Genomic DNA, 17305 nt, shown 5'->3' with positions numbered 1-17305 from the left:
CCCACGATTTAGGCTACCAGAGGGTGATGCTTATTAAAATGCTAAGTATTAAGTTCATACATTATGCATAAGATGCAAAGAACAACAGCACCACAGAACTGTGAGCTACCCACTTGAGTTTCAAAAGAGCATTGTTGATCTATTTGTAGTCCCAAATGCCTCTCAACAACCCCTTCTCTGACTTCCTGTCTCAGAGTGTCCACTGGTTTTCTTTACATTCCACGACCCATTTGTCTCCCTAAGTGAGGTCTTTGTGCTTTGCATGTTTTTGAACCTCTACAAGTGGAAGGCAGTGAGCCTTCTCCTGTGACTCACTTTTGCTCGACACTGTGTTTTAGAGATCCATCCACAGTGGTGCTTGCAGTTCTTATTAATTTTTCACCCTAATTTATTTATTTTTATATGATAGTAGAATGCATTTTGACATATTATACCCATGTGGAATATAACTTCTCATTCTTCTGGTTGTACATGATGATTACATTGGTCCTGTAATCATATATACACATAGGATAGTAATACCTGATTCATTCTACTGTCTTTCCTATTCCCCCTCCCTTCCCTTCATTCCCCTAAATCTAATCCAAACTACTTCTATTCTTCTCTATTCCCCCACTGCCTTATTGTGAGTTAGCATCTGCATATCAGAGAAAACATTTGGACTTTGTTGTTTTGAGACTGGCTTATTTTACTTAGCAATGATATTCTCAAGTTCTATCCAATTACAAGCAAATACCATAATTTCATTCTTCTTTATGACTGAGTAATATTCTGTTGTGTGTATATACCACATTTACTTTTGCTTTTTCAAGCAGTGCAGCCAAAGGTTTTTGTTCAACTTCCTGGTACACATGTGCAGGAGGGTCTTTAGGGTCTGGGCAGGAGTGCATTAGCTGGTTGCTGTTGTTAACTTTACTGGCAAAGACAGTTATTTTCTCCAGATGCTGTGTTGGTTCACACCCCCACCAGGAACGCAGGGGATTTCTGTTGCTCCACATTCTTGCCAACACTGGATACTGTCAGACTAAAAAATCTGCTTACCTGATGAATAAGAAAAGTTTCATTTAGGTTTCAATTTGCATGTCCTGGGTATTAAGGAGATGGACCATTTTCTAAAACATTCATGTGAGTACCACTCTTTGGATGTGAAATAAAACTGAATATCTTACAGCAAGTTTTGGGAACCAGGGAGTGTCATCACAATTTAGGAGCTTGTTCTACTGGTGTTTTGCTCCCTTGGCTGATGCAACTCTGCCCTTCCAGTTCTAAAGCCAGACTCCTTCCTCAGAGCCCTCTTGCTGTCCCTCTTTACAGCCACATCTGTATGGTAGGGAATCCTGTCTTAGGCTCTTCTTTAAAACATACTCAGGGTCTGCCCACCTCAGGCTCTGAATTACTGTAGTTTCTCTTCCCCCTTCACCCTCACCTGCTGTGCAGTTTCCAAAGAGAGAACAGATTGTGTCCAATTGTCAGTACCCCCATGGTGCCTGCTCACCTCTCCCAGAGTTAAAGCCAGCGTCCTTAGAGTGATGCCCTGCTTCTCACAGGACAACTTGTACAGGGATGTAGAGAAGGGTGGTTGGAGTGGCACAGGCCATCCTCTCCAGTCTACCTGGGCACTGACTCTTGGAGGCTGCTGGGGCCACAAGAAGAGCAGGACTTGGTTGGGCACAAGCCCATCAGCAGCTTCATATTCTCTGGTTTCCTATTGGCTAGTGCAAGCCACATGGTCAGGTCCAGATGCAAGATAGGAGTAGCCCCAAGGCAGAGGAGTGAACCAAAGTGAAGGCCAGGGAGGGGAGATTGTAGCCATTTTTGAAGTCATCCTGGATTTAATGTTGCAAGTACTAAAGACTGGGAAACAACCAAGATAAAAGGCATATAAGTGCTTTAGACAACTGCATGAAAGAAACTCAAAAGCTTTATATGGTTGTAGTGGGATTAGAATGATCCGAAACATTGCACGTCTAACTGCCACCCACCTTCAGACCTGATCTGCTCACTCTCTGATTTGGAGAGATTGACCCGGGAATTATATAGGTCAGTTTGGGAAGGCATTTAATCCTGCTTTTAGAATGTGTGTGTCAGAAAATCAGATTCGATTATCTCCTTACCTTTCATTATTTCTTTAGGGGTGAGACATTTTAAAAAATAAAGTTGAATTTTGAATTGAATGAATGAGGTGGAAGTCATTCCTGGATGATTATCAGCTTAAGGCAGCAGGGCATGGCTTGTGCAAACTTCAGGTTCTCAGAGTTCTCCTGAAGGACCCCAGCCCCATAACCTAAGGCCTGATTATGAAAAGTAGAAAGTATGCAGTAAACAGGGTGAGCTCACTACATAACCTGTTAGAAAGGGCACCCTGACCACATCACAGGACATGCTTGAGCAAACTGGGATCATAAGCGGGAACAGGGAGGAAACACAATGTAAACCTGTGAGATTAATGAGTTTTTCGGGAAACTATAGTGAAAAATAAGTTTATCATAGTGAAAAACAAGTTTATCATAGTGAAAAACAAGTTTACCCTTTAAGTGACGTGTATGCTGGATTCAAAAATACCTGTTATTGTGCTAGGTGGAAAACAACTCCTTTTTCCCTATAAAAGATCTGTACCCCAAAGCCCGGTGTGCCAGTTCACCAAAGCTTCGGCTGAGGTTTTGCTGTGCACCCGCAGGCGCCTGTGTATTAATAAACTTGCCTCTTGCTTTTGCAGCCAGTGTGACGCTAGTTCTCTTTTGGACGGGGGATTTGAGGGTCTGGGGGTCTTTCACTCCCAACACCTACATCCAAGGGCAATTTAAATAACTTCTGTGTAGCCATATAAACTACAAAGCAAAATTGCAAATATTCCTTTAAATTTCAATTTAGTCACAAGAACAGAAACAATGTTAATGTGGAATGGGGGAGGACTAGTCATTGTATTTGGCACATTTGGTGGTGCTCCAAAAAACCCGTGCCCTGGAAAGGCTGGCGCTGGTCGGCCTGCCCGAGGCTATCTGGGTTTTGCAGGTGGGAGCCACGCCCTCGTCCGCCGGGAAGGGCCGGGTGGCGCTCGGGGCGTGCGCGGGGCACAGCTTTCGGAGCTGGCGCACCCTCGGCCGAGCGAGCCTCCGCGGGGACCCCGCCTCCTCCTGTCCAGAACCCCGAGGCCGCGTTCCGCGCACCGAGCACTGAGCACCGAGCAAGGGCACCAGGCAGGCACCATCAGTAATCAACTCCTGTGGGGAACTAGAGCAGCGCGCCCGGACCGGTCCGGCGAGCAGGGGTCGCAGCGGGCCACCCCGTCACCTCAGCACATCAGCCGACCCCGCCCCGGCCGCCGAGGCCCCGCCCAGGCCCGAGCCCCCGCCCAGACCCCGAGGCCCCGCCCAGACCTCGAGGCTCCGCCCCCGCCCCTCCCGGCTCCCCGGACGCCGAGGCGCGCTTCTCTGACGCACCGGCGCTTCCGCGTGACGCGCGGCTCCGCCCCGCCGGCCCCGCCCCCGCCGCGGCACTGGTCCTCCGCAGCTTGAGCGGCGTCTCCCGTCGGCTGAGGCGGCGGCTGAAGAGGCGGTGTCGAGACCCCGCTGCGGCCCGGGCCCGGCGCGGCGGTGCGAGCCCCTGCGTCGGCGGACGATGGTGCGGCGGAGCGCGCGGACGCGGGCGGCGCGGCGGCGGGCATGAAGGAGGATGGACGGTCAGGACGAGGTGTCCGCGCGGGAGCAGCACTTCCACAGCCAAGTGCGGGAGTGCACGGTGCGTGGCGGCGCCGCCGCGGGCCCTCCCCAGCCCCTGCCCCCGCCGCCCGCGCTCTGCCCCGCGGCCCCGCCGCAGCCCTGCCGGCTGCGCGGTCCGCGCTCGGCTGCGGCTCCCACCTCACCCCGCCTCCGCCGCGTCCGTGCCCCCCCACCCCTTCCTCCCTGGGCATTGGAGGGCCTCTGCCCCTGCCCTCGCCCCCCGGCCCAGTCACCTGCCCTATTTCCCCCACCCCTGCCTTCGTCCCCCCTCCCATCCCTGTCCTCTACCTCCCCCCCCGCGTCCCCTGCCCTCGCCCGCCCCTCCCCGCGTCTCCTGTCCGCGTCCCCCACCCCCCTGTCCTCGCTCTCCCCTCCCCCCAGTCCCCTGTCCTCGCCTCCTCCCGGACCCGTGCAGGTGCAGCGGCCCGCGAGCTGGGCACTCGGGGAGCTCGGCCGCCTGGGGGCCGCGGCGGGCGGGGGCGGGGTGGCAGTCCGGAGGCGGGCGGAAACGTGTGCCCCTAATCGTGTAAAATACGTTAACTTATCTGTTTGTATTTACTTCTCCTGTCTTCTGACACCTCTCGTGTTCAGGCACACTCTTGATTAGAGGTTTAAAATTGTTCAATTTGTGTACTTATGGTTCTTGAAAATTGAGAATCAGCTTGCCAAGTCATACCTTGCTTGGGATAGAAGGAGATGCAAAATTTCAGAGAGTGGAATTTGCTTTTTTTTTTTTTTTAAACGAATGTTATACAGGGAGATGTATATAATCATAGGTGTACCCCTGTGTGTATTTCTTACTAAACACATCTGTGCAATTCCGTATCAAGAGTAAGAACCAGAATTTTACTAGAGGTCCCCCCCTCACCCTCGCTTTGTGTACCCTCAGCTCCAACGAAAGTTAACCACTGCCCTGGCTTCTAACACTGTAGATGACGTTTTGCTGCCATACAAATGAGATCTTACAGTATGTACTCATTTGTATCTAGTTTCTTTCACTTAACAATGAGTTGTGAAATTTCTCCATGTTGTATGTGGTTATAATTCATTCTTAGTGCTGTAGTTGTGTCACTGTAGCACAATTTATTTTTAGTTTTTCGTTTTCACTGTTGATGGGTACTTCAGTGCTTTCTAGATTTTGGCCATGAATAATTTTGTGCATGTCTTTTGGTGACCGGGTGGGTGCATTTACGTTGGGTGTAGACCTATAAATGAAATTTTCTAGGTTAGATGCTATATATTTGTTCATTTTAGTGGATGCTTTTAAACAGTCCCCCCCACCACCATCTTTACCAACACTTGATATTATTTTCGAGCCCTTTAAAAAATTGTTGCATTTTAGCAAGGATGTCAGGGTATTCATTGTACAAAGGTTTTTAATTTGCCTTTTCATGATGTATAATGAATTTGCACCACTTTATATGTTTATTGGCCATTTATAATATTTTGTGAAATATCTTCAAGGTTTTCTTTTTCCATTTTAAAATTTGTGTGTGTGTGTATATGTGTATATAAATGTGTGTTTTTTTGGTACCAGGGATTGAACCCAGGTACACTTTTCTTGAGTTGCTTAGGGCCTTCCTATACTGCTGAGGCTGGCTTTGAACTCAAAATCCTCCTGCCTGAGCCTACAGAACTGCTGGGATTACAGGTGTGCGCCACCGTGCCCAGTAGTGTATACTTTTTTTTTTTTTTCCACAATACCTTTATTCTTTTTTTTAAAAAAACAATTTTTGTGTCAATTTTATTGAGGTACAATTAATATACAGTAAGATTTGCCATTTTTTTTTTGTGTGTGTGTGTATGTGGTGCTGGAGATTGAACCCATGTCCTTGTGCGTGCGAGGCAAGCATTCTGCCAATTGAGCTATATCCTCAGCCCCACAATACTTTTATTCTATTCATTTATTTTTATGTGGTGCTGAGGATTGAACCCAGGGCCTCATACGTGCTAGGCAAGCACTCCACTACTGAGCCACAGCCCCTGGTAGTATTGATTTGCAGGGTTTTTGTTCTAAATATGATTTCTTTGACATATATGTGTATTGCAAATACTTTTTTTCCCACTCTCTGGATAACTTTTCACACTTAATGATATTGTTCTGATGAACATAAGTTCTTTTTTTCACTTTTTAAAATCTCTCTCTCTCTTTTTTTTTTTTAGATATACTGACAGTAGAGTGTATTTTGACATATATGTAAGTTCTTACTGTAGTTCATTTTTGCAAAATGTTTTCCTGTATGATGAGTAAGAAACCTTTCCTTGCAATCGGGCATCATGATGTTAGACATGCCTGTAATCCCACCTTCTTTGGAGGCTGAGGCAGTTGGATTGTAAATTCAAGGCCAGTCTGAGCAGTAAGACCCTGTCTCAAAATAAGAAATAAAAAGTGTGGGGGTGTGGCTCAGTGGTAGAGCACCACTGGGCTCAATCCCCAAGACTGACTGGAAGAAGAAAAAAAGATTGAGGAATCTTTGCTTACTCCTAGGGTATGAAGATATTCTCTTATGATTTTCTCTCAGTGCTTTATTTAATTGTCCTTCCCATTTGAATCTATAGTGCATTTGAGTATTTTTTTTTTGTATATAGTATGAGGTAGGAATCATATTTTTTTCACATAAATGTTTAATCACTTTGGCACTATTTATGACCTTTGCCACAGGCAGCTCTATATTTGTGAGGTTTAATTTTGGATTCTGTGCTGTCCCATTGGTTTATTTGTCTTTGGCTTTATTTTTATTAATTAATTAGATATTCTGTAATTATTATTGAGAAAGGGACCCATGTTATGGTAGTCCAGAGCTTTATTACCTTTATCTACTTCATTGAAAACAACTCAGTTTTGGCAATGATTCTCTGATCATAGTTTCTTAGTTCTGTCTCTCCTCACCCCATTTTCCTCAACTCAGCACCCCTGGGTGGTCAAGTGCACTTCACCTTCAGTAGAATCAGGGTAATAAGTACCCAAGTGTAGTGGATTTCCAGTGTTTGGCATTTCTTCCTCAAATTATTCATATTTAGGGTGTCTGTCAATACTTGCCTTTTCTCTAGGACTTGTGTCTAACTTTTAAAAATTATTCAACTCTTTTTGGTTTTTCCATGTAGTGCTATAATTTTTGTTTAATGTTTTTCTTGTGATTAATGTACATAACATAAAATTTGCCTAAAGGTCCAATTCAGTAGCATTAAGTAATTCACATTGTTGTGCATCCACCACCACTGTCCATCTCCTGAAGTTTTTCATCATCTCAGACTGAAACTTTATATCCATTAAACAAAGACTCCCTTACTCCCTCAAGCTGCTAATAACCATTGTATTTTCTGTCTTTATGATCTTGACTATTCCAGATAGTTCATATGAGTTGAATTCTACAATATTTGTCCTTTTGTATTTGGTGTATTAGCATACTGTTTTCAAGGTTAATCCATATTGGAGTGTGTGTCAGAATTTCCTTAAGGCTAAAGAACAATCTGTTTTTGTATATAACACATTTTGCTTATCCATTCAGCCGTCAATGCAGACTTGGGTTGTTTCCACCTTTAGGCTGTTGTGAATAATGCTGGTATGAGTGTACGGGTATCTAAGTCCCTGCTTTCAGTTCCTTTGTGTTTATATCCAGAAGAGGAATTGCTGGATCATGTGATAATTCTATATCTAATTTCTTGAGGAATTGCCAAATTATTTTCCATAGAGGCTGAACTGTCTTATCTCTCTGCCAGCAGTGTGCCAGGGCTCTAGTCTCTCCACATCCTCACCAGTACAGGTGTGAGGTGTCATCTCATTGAGGTTTTCAGTTGCATTGCCTATACCTATTGGCTGTATGTCATCTTTCGAGAAATGCCTACTGAAGTCTTTAGCCCATTTTAAAATCAGGTTTTAGTTGTTTTTAATTTTGAGTTATAGGAATTTCATTTATATATTTCCCTTCTCCTCCCTGAGGCAGGGTCTTGCTGTGTTGCCTGTACTTATCTCAAACTCCTGGGTTTAGGTGATATTTTTGCCTTAGGCTCTTGAGTAACTGGGATTACAGGCATGCACCACTATACCCTGCTTGTGTTTTGGATGTTAATTCTTTTTTTTTTTTTTTAAAGTTCTATGAATTGTTTATTATTTTCATTTTTATTATTATTGTTTGTTCTGCTTAGTTGTACATGGCAGCAGAATGCATTTCAATTCATTGTACGCAAATGGAGCACAACCTTTCAGTACTCTGGTTGTACACGATGTAGAGACACACCATTCGTGCAATCATACATGTACTTAGGATAATGATGTGCATCTCATCCCACCATCTTTCCTATCCATGTGACCCCTCTCCCCCCTCCCCTTTGCCCAATCCAACGTCCCTGCATTCTTCCCGTGTCCTCCCCCCATCATAGCTCAGGATCCACTAATCAGAGAAAACATTTGACCTTTCGTTTTTGGGGATTGGCTTACTTTGCTTAGCATAATATTCTTCAACTCCATCCATTTACCCTCAAATGCCATAATATTATTCTCTTTTAATGCCGATTAATATTCCATTGTGTATATACCACAGTTTCTTTATCCACTCATCTATTGATGGGCATCCAGGTTGGTTCCACAGTTTGGCTGTTGTGAATTCAGCTGCTATAAACATTGGTGTGGCTGTGTCACGATAGTATGCTGATATTAAATCCTTTGGGTATAGACCGAATGGATATTAATTCTTTAGTCAGTCTTCAACGGTTTGCAGATATTTTTCTTCCCCTTCTTAGTTTGCTTTTCCCACTCTGTTTATTGTCTATTTTGTTGTGCAGAAGCTTTTTGGTTTTATGATGGCCACTTTCTAATTTTGTTTCTGTTGCCTCTGCTTTTGGTGTCTTATTCATGACACAGTTGCCAAAACCAATGTCATGAATGTTTTCCTCTAGGAGTTTTCTAATTTCATGTTAAACATTTAAGTCTTTAATCCATTGTGAATTGATATTTGTTTATGATGTAAGGGTTCAGTTTCATTCTTTTACATGTAAATATCCAATTTCCTAGGATAATTTGTTGAAGACACTATGTTTTTCCCATTGTGTGTCCTTTGCATTCATGTTTAAAGTCAGGTGACCATATCTGAGTGAATTATTCCTCCGGTCTTTGTTCCATAGTTGTTTATGTCTGTCTGTCTTCTTGTATCACATTGCTTTGACTACCACAGTTTTGTAATAAGTTTGAAATCAAGAAGTGTGATGTTGGGCTGGGGATGTGGCTCAAGCGGTAGCGCGCTCGCCTGGCATGCGTGTGGCCCGGGTTCGATCCTCAGCACCACATACAAAACAAAGATGTTGTGTCCGCCGAAAACTAAAAAATAAAAAATATTAAAAAAAAAAAAGAAGTGTGATGTTTCCTGCTTTGTTCTTGCTCAATATTGATTTGGCTCTTGGGGTCTTTTTTGGTTTAATATAAACTTTAGACTTTTTTTTTCTATTTCTGTAAAATGCTATTGAGATTTTGATAGGAATTCCATTGAATTTGTAGATTGTTTTGGGTAGCAGGGACATTTTAACAATATTAAGTCTTTCTTAAAAACATAGCTGTCCTTCCATGTATTCTTGCTTCCTTTAATTTCTTTCATCAGTGTTTTGTAGGTTTTAGTATAAAAGTCTTTCACCTTCTTGATTAAATTTATTCCTATGCATTTTATTCTTTTTTGGTGCTATTGTAAGTGGGATTATTTTACTAATTTCTTCAGATACTTTGTCATAGTGTATCGAAAAATACACCTGATTTTTTTATATTGACTTTGTATACTGAATTTATTAGTTGTAACTTTTTTTTTAAAAAAATGTAGTCCTTACGGGCTGGGGATGTGGCTCAAGCGGTAGCGCGCTCGCCTGGCATGCGTGCGGCCCGGGTTCGATCCTCAGCACCACATACCAACAAAGATGTTGTGTCCGCCGAGAACTAAAAAATAAATATTAAAAATTCTCTCTCTCTCTCTCTCTCTCTCTCCTCTCTCACTCTCTCTTTAAAAAAAAAATGTAGTCCTTAGTGTGTGTTTTCTTTTTTTATAGTTAAGATGATTTCGTCTGTTAACAGGAATAGTTTTGCTTCTTTCTTTCTGATTTGAATGCCTCTTTTTTACTTTTCTTGTCTGATTTCCCTGGTTGGGACTTCCAGTAATGTGTTGAGTAGAAGTGGCAAAGTGGAAATCCCTGCCTTAGTCTTGATGTTAAGGGGAAAGCTTTCAGTTTTCATCATTGTGTGTGATGTTGGCTATAGGCTTTTCATGTATGACTCTTATTATATTGAGATAATTTCCTTCTTTTCCTGCTTTGTTAAAAGAGTTTTTACTATGAAAGAGTGCTGGATTTTTTCTAGTGCTTTTTATGTATCAGTTGAGATGACATTGATTTTTTTATCCTTTATTTTGTTGGTTTGGTATGTTACATTGATGGTTTGAGATCTTTCTTCTCTTTTAATCTAGTCATTTATTGTTATAAACTTCCTTCTCAGTACTCCTTTTGCTGCATTCCATCAGTTTTGGTATATTGTGATAATCAGTCTTGAGTTACTTTCTAATTTCTTTTTTGATTTCTTCTTTGTTCAAGATTTTGTTTTAAAATTTTCACATATTTGTGAATTTTCCAGTGATCCTTCTGTTGATTCCTTGTTTGGTGATTTCAGTCTCCTTAAATTTGTTAGGACTTGTTTTTGTGACCTAACACATGATTTCACGTTGGAGAAGGATTCCTGTGTGCTTGAAAAGAATGTGTTTTCTGTTGCTGTTTGAGTTGTGTGTTCATTTTTAAAAAAATATTTATTTTTTTAGTTGTACACAATAACTTTATTTTGTTTATTTATTTTTATGTGGTGTTGAAGATCAAACCCAGGGCCTTGTGCATGCTAGGCAAGCATTCTACCGCTGAGCCACAATCCCAGACAAATGGTGTGTTCTTTATGTTTTGGAGTATCCATTTGTCCATAGTATTACTTAAGTCATCTGTTTCCTTATGATCTTCTGTCTGGGTGTTTTGTTCATTATTAAGGTTAGAGTATTGAAGACTTCTATTATTCTTTCCATCTTATTTCTCCCTTCAATTAGTTCTGTTGCTTTGTACATTTAGGTGCTTTGATGTTGTGGACATGTATGATTGTATTGAGTCTTTCTGGTGTATTGATTATTTTGTCATTATGGTATGTACTTTTAAAAATAATTCTTTGTATCTTGTGTCAGGTTTTGAAATAAGTATATATACCTACTGTTTTTGGATTATCGTTTGATAGAACACCTTCTTCCTATCTCTTTCAGCCTTTTTTTTTTCCTATGCAGTGCTGGGGATAGAACTTAGGGCCTTATGTGTGCTAGGCAAGTGCTCTACTCCTGAGCTGCAACCCCAGCACAACTTTCAGCCTGTATATATCCTTAAGTCTAAAGCAAATTTCTTGTAAGCAGCATATAGCTAGGTTTTTTCCCCCATTCAACCACTCTGTACCTTTTATTAGGGAATCTAATCCATTTTCTTATAAAATAATTATTGATAGGGAAGGATTTACAATTTTCATTTTGTTGTTTTCTGTTAGTCTTTTAGTTGTTTTTATTTTTTTGCCATTTTCATTATTTCTGTCTTCCTTTGTATTTTATGATTTTTGATATTGACAGGTATTGACTTCTTTTTATAAGTTCAATAGGTATTTTGTATTCTTTCTTTATTAAATTATAGTCAGAATACCTTAGAGGTATAGACATCCAAAGAATGTCTTGTCCTTTTAGCATTATCTAATGTCAATGTTTTGTTTCCAAGCCAAAGTTAGGCAGGAGGATAGTAAGTCTTCTCCAACCCCCCACCCCCATTCCCCAGTGTCTGTAATATATTTTTGAAGCTATTCATTCATGATGGTTTTACAGATTTGGAGAGTACATCCAAATATAATAAACAACAGGTCAGTTTCCTGAAAGTTTTGGTGATAAGATAATTCAAGAACTGAAGGCATTATAGGAAGAATACAATAAGGGGCTGATGTTCAGAATTTTTCTTTGAAAGCTTAGTAAAATAGAAAATTCTAATTTTACACTTTAATATCTATTATTATCATTCATCTTTATTATTATTATCATTCATCTTTATGTTATGCAGTCAGTACTGTTCTCAATATAAATGCAAGAGTATTTTACTCATGTGGAATCACTGAAATTATACAATTCATATTTAGTAGTTCATACATACATATATATATGTGTGTGTGTGTGTGTGTGTGTATTTGTTCTACCAGAATAGTGAAAATGCTGCCTAAAATTAACTCAACAGTTCTTAAGCAGTTTTGTTCATAGGCTTAACATACTTTACAGTTCACTCAATTTTGTAGTTTTTAGTATATTCACAGTGTTGTGCAGTTTACCACAATCCTTCAACATTTTCTTTATCTCGAAAACAAACTGTCTACCAGTTAGCAGTCATTTTCTATTTCTCCTCATTCTCTTTCCTGTAAGCTTCAGCAACCCTAATATACTTTTTGCCTAGATTTGCTTGTCTAGATTTGCATATTCTGGTTGTGTCATATAAATTGAATCGTGTAATATATAATTTTTAATATCTAATTTCTTTTAATTAGCATTTTTTCAAGGTTCTGTCAAATTGAAGCATATATCAGACTGAATTCTTTTTTTTTTAAGAGAGAGAGAGAGAATTTTTTTTAATATTTATTTTTTAGTTTTTGGCGGACGTAACATCTTTGTTTATATGTGGTGCTAAGGATGAACCCGGGCCGCACGCATGCCAGGTGAGTGCTCTACCGCTTGAGCCACATCCCCAGCCCAGACTGAATTCTTTTTTATGGTCAGAATCTATTCCATTATTTGGATATGTTACATTTTGTTCATTCAATTATTATAGAGCTTTGGGTTGTTTCTACTTTTTGGCTTTTATGAAAATGCTAAGACCATTTGTGTACAAGTTTTTGAGTGGAAATCCATTTTCATTTCTCTTGGGCATATATGGAGGAGTGGACACATTGGGTCATATGGAAACTCTATATTTTGTTTAGGGGAACTATCAACCTGTTTTCCACAGTTATGAAACCACTTCACATTCCTGTCATCAATGTTGAGATTTCTTCATATCTTCATTTTACTTGTCATTTTGGTTTGAATTATAATGATCCTAGTGGGTGTGACATGGTCTCTCATTGTCATTTTTGTATGCATTTTCCTGATAACTCATTCTGTTGAACATCTTTTTTATGTGCTTATTATTTGTGTATTTTCTTTGGAGAAATGTTTATTCAGATCCTTTGTCCATTCTTAAGTTGGTTTTTTATTATTATTATTGAGTTGGAAGAATTATTTGTATATTCTAGATAAAAGACCCATCTCAGATATAAAACTTGCAAATATTTTCTCCTTTGAGTCATCTTTTCACTTTTTTAATTGTAGGACAAAGGTTCTTACTTGTTTTGAAGTTAAATTATGTATGTTTAAAAATTTTGTTATTTGTATTTTTAAAAAACATTTTTAGTTATAGATGGACACAATACCTTTATTTATTTATTTTTTTTGTGGTTCTGAAGATCAAACCCAGTGCTTTACACTTGCTAGGCAAGTGCTCTACCACTGAGCTACAACCTCAGATCTATCATTAATATTTTTTATGTGATATGTAAGAAGGCCTTGCCAACTTAGGATCATGAATATTTACTTTTTTTTCTAAGTATGTTATAGTTTTAGCTGTTACATTTGGCTTTAGACTTCATTACAGTTTATTTCTATGTATAATTTAGGAAAGAACTTCATTCTTTTTCAAATGGGTATCCAGTTTTTCAAGTATCATTTGTTAAAAAGGCTATTCTTTCCCTCAATGAATTGTCTCAACATTCTTGTTGAAAATCAATTGACCATAGTAGATATAAGGGTTCAGTTCTGTTTCATTGATCTGTGTGTCTGTCATTGTACTAGTACCACACTGTCTTGATCACTGTAGCTTTGTAGTAAGTTTAAAATTTGGAATTGTAAGTCCACCAATTTTGTTCTTTCCATGATTGGTAATTCTGGATTAGTTGGATTTTTTTGTGAATTTATGATAAACTTGTCAATTTCTGCAGGAAAGCAAGAACTAGAATTTTCAGAGTGTGTTGAATATGTAGATCAATTTGGGAGTTATTATCATCCCAAGGATATTAAATTCTCTGATCCATGAACGTGGATTTCTTTCCATACTCAGAAATTCTATGTCCTTCAACATTATCTTGTAGCATACAGAGTACAATTTTATTCTGCCCAGGACTTCTCATGCTTCCCTTTTACCTGTTCCTTTTTCTTCTCAAGACAGGCCAAAGAAACTAGAATTTCTTTTCCCTATGGTGTCATGGAAACTCTTTCCCCACCTTTCTTCATGTTGGCCATAAAGAATTTCTCTGACCTATCTTGTCTGATGGTAGAACATAAGACCTGTGTTTTGGAAGAGATCCTGTCCCATACGTGTGGGGAAAGAATGCTGCACTCAGAGGTCAAGAAGGATCTGAACAGTCAGTCACAACAGGCCTTGTTAGTTTCCCCTATGAGTCTATTGATGATTTGTTCAGTCACGTTTTTGCATGTCTTTCACGCTTCAATCATGATCATGCAATGGAATCTTTATAAATATCCCAAAAGACATGGTTCAGGGAACTTTGGGACAGCTGAATACCTAGAGACTTATAGGATGTAAACTAGAACTCATCACGTGCCAGGAGGGTGCCACACCCCAACTCCACATGGTTGGAAATGTCTGTGCTTGGGACCCGTTCAGACTTTGTCCTGTCTCTTTATCTGGCTATTTATTTGTGTATCCTTTATAAGAAACTGATAAACAAGTAAGTGCTTCTCCGAGTTCTGTGAGGTCTTCTAGCAAATTAATCAAACCCAAAGGTGTGGGTGTATTTGTATACAAGGTGTGTGTATATGTATGTGTCTACACCTTAGTTGGTAGCTGGTTGGTCAGAAGTTCTGGAGGCCTGGACATGTGAGTGGCATCTAAAGTGAGGGCAGTCTGGTGGGATTGAGCCCTTAACCTGTGGAATAACTACCTCCAGGTAGATGGTGTCTGAACTGAATTGATTTGAATGCCCAATTCACTTGAATTGTTGTCTGCTGTAGAGTTGCTCTTGCGTGAGGGTGGGGAGAAATCCCTGTATATTGGAATCACAAAAGTCTTCTGTGTTGATTATTGTTGAGTAAGAGTGTAGGGGAAACAGAGTTAGAGTTAATTTTTCTTCTATATCATCAGAATGGGCAGAAACTTTCAACTCACTGGGCAAATACCAAAGAATGAGATTGCCGAATTGTATTGTAAGATTATGTTTAACTTTGTGTGGAACTACAAAGTTAGTATGTAACCAAGTTTTTTGTATGGAAGACCATCCGATGGTCTTCCAAAGTGGCAAATGATTTTGTTTTCTCACCGGTGGTCAGTGAAAGTTCCTGTTGCTCCACATGCTTACCGGGCATTTGATGTTGTCAGGTTTTTTTTTTTTTTTTTTTTTTTTTGGATTTTAGCTTGTGCCTCTGGGCTGTGACCTTCACTAATGCTGCTCAGCTTTTTTTTCTCCTTCCTTAGGTAACGAAGACTGGAAGGGAGCTGGAGTTGTACGTTTCCTTTTCCCTCAATTGGTTAGGCTCTTGTAATCCCCAAATAGGTTGGGCTGTGAGTAAAAATTGTTTTCCTTGAGGGCAGACCATTCATAAGGCTAACATGAAGCTCTGGGCATATTCAAAATGGTTATTTCCTCCTGCCCCTGCAGGAAGAATGAAGGGACACTCCCCTCATCCCCATATCCTTACCCTGAGAACCTGGCTGAGTTCCTGGGAACTCAAAGGATGGCAGTCCTCTTCACACTGGACTTTTGGAGTTTCTAAGTCTTCACCCAGCCCACGCTGATCCTGCAGTAGCACATCAATGGCAGCTTAGAGATCCTGCTGGGACTGGTGCAGCAGACACAGGTATAGGACTTTGTTTCCAGTTTCTGGTGCAGCAGTTTGTCCTGGGATCTCGATTTTCTCATGGCCCTAAGAAGAGCTGGTGATTTTCAATTTGTTCAGCCTTTTCTTGTTTTGAAGGTGGAGTGATGACTTCAAGATCTTTTTGTGTTCTTGAAAGGAGAAATCACTGTTATCTTTTTGGCCTTTAAGTCTTTGGTTTACCTGAGAAATTCTTTTTGTGAATAGTATTTATGGTATAATTTAGATTAAAAATATTATATTCTGTGTGGTGACTTCCCTTGACTTCATCATTTGGTGGCTGCTTGAGAATATATCTGATATCTAGTCTCTGCATAGGTTTAATCCAAAGGAGTTATTTTAGGACTTTTTTTTTAATATTTATTTTTTTAGTTTCCGGCAGACACAACATCTTTGTATATGGTGCTGAGGATCCAACCCGGGCCGCACGCATGCCAGGCGAGTGCGCTACCGCTTGAGCTACATCCCCAGCCCTATTTTAGGACTTTTTGAAGTTGATTCTTATTTAATTTTAAATAACAGGTTTTGGTTAGCATGGTGAATATTAGTTTAATGTTTTTTTCTTAAATAATTTTTAGTTGTAGATGAACACAACACCTTTATTTTATTTATGCATGCTAGCCAAGCGCTCTGCCACTAAGCCACAACCCCAGCCCTAATTTTTCTTTTTAAATATAAGATATGTGATCATGAGGGGTGGTATCCTTTATTTATTTATTTTTTAACATTAAGTTGTTTAGAATGATCTGTTCCTTAATCTTTTTGAGGGAACTCCATACTGTTTTCCCTAGTGGCTGTACTAACCTACATTCCTAGTGGAATTCAAGAGTCCTTCTTTCTCTGCATCCTTGCAAGCATTTGTTATTTTATATCTTTTTGATAATAGCCATTCTAACATCTCATTGGGTTTTAGTTCACATTTCTGTGATGATTAGTGAGTATTTAAAAAATACGTTTGTTGGCCATTTTTATATATTCTTTTGAGTAGTGACTTCAGGTCATTTGCCCATTTTGAAATCAGATTTATTTATTTCTTTTTGCTGTTGAGTTGTTTGAATTCTTTATATGTACTGAATAGTAATGCCTTGTTGGATGAATAATTTGCAGATGTTTTCTTCTATTATGTAGGTAGTCTACGCACTTTGTTGATTGTTTCCTTTGCAGTGTGGATCTTTTTAGTTTGATGTAATCCCATGTGTCAATTTTTGCTTTAGTTACCTGTGCTTTTGGGGTCATATCCAAAATCAGACCAAAGTCCTGAAACATTTTCTCCTAGTGGTTTCATAGTTTCTGATCTTACATTTAAGTCTTTGATCTATTTTGAATTTATTAATTTTTTAAAAAAATTTATTTACTTTTGGTACCTGGGATTGAACCCAGGGGCACTCAACCATTGAGTCATATCCCCAGCCCTTTAAAAAATATGTATGTATGTATGTATGTATATGTATATATGTATGTTATAGATGGACACAATACCTTTATTTTACTTATTTTATTTTTATGTGGTGCTGAGGATGGAACCTAGTGCCTCACATGTGGTTGACAGGTGCCTTGAGCTACAACCCCAGCCTCCCCAGCCCATTTTATATGTTATTTTGAGATAGGGTCTTGCTGAGTTACTTAGGGACTAGCTAAATT

At 39.8% G+C, this 17305-nt stretch overlaps 1 protein-coding gene across 3 annotated transcripts in view; it reads left to right on the top strand.

The window, feature by feature from the left end:
- Positions 1-3457: 3457 nt before the first annotated feature.
- LMBR1 (limb development membrane protein 1) overlaps positions 3458-17305 on the top strand; it is a 146648-nt gene continuing 132800 nt past the window's right edge. Inside the window, exon 1 of one of the 3 annotated variants that reach the window (XM_081284649.1) lies at positions 3458-3738. In XM_081284649.1, coding sequence (XP_081140775.1) covers positions 3673-3738 — 66 coding nt within the window. In that variant the 5' untranslated portion in view covers positions 3458-3672. The remainder of the gene's footprint in view (positions 3739-17305) is intronic. The other 2 variants (XR_014020883.1, XM_081284650.1) reach the window with 2 other exon arrangements.

Source organism: Spermophilus citellus (genome assembly GCF_964194105.1).
Source record: "Spermophilus citellus genome assembly, chromosome: 3".
In the NCBI taxonomy this organism is placed as follows: Eukaryota; Metazoa; Chordata; class Mammalia; order Rodentia; family Sciuridae; genus Spermophilus; species Spermophilus citellus.
Note: the sequence above shows the minus strand (reverse complement) of the source record. Positions and strands in the feature narration are given on the sequence as shown.